Below are 2,836 nucleotides of genomic sequence, written 5' to 3'. Positions count from 1 at the left end.
CCAGCTGGGAAGCTGCCTGCATCTTTGTGAATCCCCAGCTCGGATGCTGCCTGCCACCACGCTCGGCTCTCCCGAGTGCCACTGCTCCCCCTGCCCCAGCCAAGGAGCTGCAGGTTATTTTCCCTCTGCTGCCTTTTGCAGCAATCTCCTGCACGGGCTCTCCCATGCCACTCTCCATCACGTTTTCTCCATCCCTTGCGACTGCCAGTGGCCTCAGCTCAGGAGTCAGGTTTACTACCCCTCTAAACCCGCCCCAGTAGAAAAAAAGGTCTCTGTATGAAAAAAAGACACCCCATCTCCAACAGCCAGCTGCCAGCAGCCATCTCCTCACCCCTTCTGTGGAGCACAGAAAGCAATGCTCTGGCCCGCTGCCATTCTCGGGGAGGCTGTTCCCCCCCCAGACTTAGCTTGTCTAGACACAAGCTGAAACAGAGAAGAGCTACACCCCTCCAGCCGCATGAGCGTGTCCCCAGAGCTCAATGCAAGAACAAAAATCCAATTTTTCTGCTGCTGGACATATTCACCTGCCAAGGGACCCAACAACAACACGGTGGCCAGCAGAGATCCCAGGGGGGCTGCCATGAAGGACAGGAACCAGCTGAGGAACCACGATGGCTCCAGGCAGGGGTTTCCGCAAGCAGGGCCACTGCAACGCTGGCTGGGCTATGTTTCTCCATCCTTCCTTCCTGGAGAAGGCTCACAGCCTTGGTGTCTGGCAGATTTTTATAAATGCTGTCTCTGCCCGATGCTAATGAAAGCCTCTCAGCTCCCCCACTCCCGTTTTTGGTCACCAGATCATGTTAAGAGTAAAATACCAAGCAAAGCAATTTTCTCACCTACCCTGCCTATTACAAACCCCTTTTATGAGACAAATTACTATAGGAAAAATAAAATTAGGCATTTTTTGGGCAATGCACACTGACAGCATCCCCTCCCCAGCTAAGCCAATCACACTCCCAACTCCAGAGATCTTTGCTGAGATAGTCTCGCCTACGATACAGCCTGCTTAGCGCTAAAATATGAATGTCACCTTTATGGATTGATTATAAAAAGCTCCCTTAGTCAGTGCTGGGCTGCCCAGTTCTCAGAGAGGCCATGAGGGAAAGCAAGCAGGCTGACAAACGCAAAGGAGAAGCAAAGGGAGAAACCATCATGGAGGCTTGATTTACCTTTTAAGCATGTATGCATTATCATCATTCCCAAATATCAAATTTGTGAGATTTATTTACATTCTTGTGATGGTTTTTATTTTTTTAATTAGCATAGTATCTGTTCAAAGACATGGCACAGACATCTTCGCCTATGTCCTTCCTTCCTCCTTTGTGGATCTAACTTGCCATCGGCAGGGATAGTGCAGCCAGTCCAAAGAAATCCCAATTCCAGCCCCCATCACTATCAGCCTACTTTAATAAGTCAGATTTTTCACAAATTGCCTCCCGCTCACCCGGCAATCCGAGAGCCGGATCCCATCTGAGCTCAACCCTCCGTGGCAAAGCCCTGGATTATTTGCCCCCAAGCCAAAGCAGACGTGCAACATTGCCGCCGCCACCCCCAGGGGAGTTATTGTTCCTGAGGCTGGTGGGGAATAACCAAACCGGAGGAGGGAAGTCACGCTTCATCCTCGCACCTCTCCACCGTCAAAAGGAAAGAGCAGGTTTCACAGAAAAAGGTGGTCCGTGAAGTTTAATCTCCAGCTACAATAGCCCTGGCGCGCTGCATGGCCATTGTGCCTGCCCTTACCCACCTCCTTAGCAGCGACGGGCTCCCTGGAGCGGCGCTCTGCAGAGCATCGGGGCTCGGAGGGGCTGGACGCTGCTCCGCTGCTGGGCGAGGAGCAGCGGTGTCGCCTGCAGCCCGGCTCCGGGGGCTGTCTCGGCTGCCTGCCTGCCGGCTGATGGATGTGCGCTGTCTGATGTGCGATGGATGATGTGCGCCTCGAACACGCACGCATCCGCACGCCTTCCCCTGACGTCAGGGCCGGGCCAGGGGGAGCGGGCAGGTGGGAGGGATCAGCCTGGTCAGTTCTGAGCTAGCTGGGCTTAAAGGAGAAAGTCTGGATGGGGGGCCGCAGGTGACGAGGGTCGGCCCCGGGGGGCTGCGTCGCTCCGCTTGCGCAAAGTGACGCACGCCGGTGGCACAGTCGGACGCAGTGGGGCAGCCCACGGGCTGTAGGGACAGCAGGATGTGATGTGCTCTGCAGGCAGGCATGCGGACAGGGTCCCTCGCAATGGGTGAAACCTCTCCCCTGTCACCCCAAGTCTCACTGGTGCCCTGCAGCCGCTCTTCGCGCCGGCCCAAGCACCCCTGGGTACTACAGTAGGAGAGAACAGAGGTGCATGCCACAAACTCCTCTTACTGCCCCATTGCCTCCGGGCTCACAGCCAGCCATCACAAACCCACGTGCTTTCTAAGGGTCTCATTTCTATCAGCACACTGTGCCAAAAGATCTTTCCTTTCTGTTTCCCCCCGTGCTTGTGTGACCATGCTCAGGGGATCCACCTCTGCGGGCAGAGGCCATGCCCTAAATTGGCCTGAGACTTTCTCTAGTCGGGGTGTGGGGCAGTGGGACAAGGGCTGAGTCCATTGGGGAATAGGGTGAGGAGTAATGGGGTTTAAATTACAAAGAACAAGATTGATGCTAGACATTAGAAAACACTTTCTAACAGAACAGACAGTTAATTACTCAAGTAGATTGCCTGGCCAAGCACCAGGGTCTCCATCACTGCAGGCTGGTAAGAATAGGCTGGGTAGGCATAACTCAGTGGGGATTTAGATGATATCAGCCTCATTTTGGAGTAGAAAGGTAGTCAATATCAGCACTTTACCAAGCAAGTCC

General features: G+C 54.2%; 1 protein-coding gene across 1 annotated transcript in view; it reads right to left on the bottom strand.

Moving 5' to 3' along the window:
- Positions 1-1,966, bottom strand: part of CSDC2 (cold shock domain containing C2) — a 7,303-nt gene extending 5,337 nt beyond the window's left edge. The window contains exon 1 of the mRNA XM_005421873.2: positions 1,745-1,966. Coding sequence (XP_005421930.1) covers positions 1,745-1,951 — 207 coding nt within the window. The 5' untranslated portion in view covers positions 1,952-1,966. The remainder of the gene's footprint in view (positions 1-1,744) is intronic.
- Between the last annotated feature and the right edge of the window lie 870 nt (positions 1,967-2,836).

Source organism: Geospiza fortis, unplaced genomic scaffold (genome assembly GCF_000277835.1).
Source record: "Geospiza fortis unplaced genomic scaffold, GeoFor_1.0 scaffold173, whole genome shotgun sequence".
NCBI classification, from domain to species: Eukaryota; Metazoa; Chordata; class Aves; order Passeriformes; family Thraupidae; genus Geospiza; species Geospiza fortis.
Note: the sequence above shows the minus strand (reverse complement) of the source record. Positions and strands in the feature narration are given on the sequence as shown.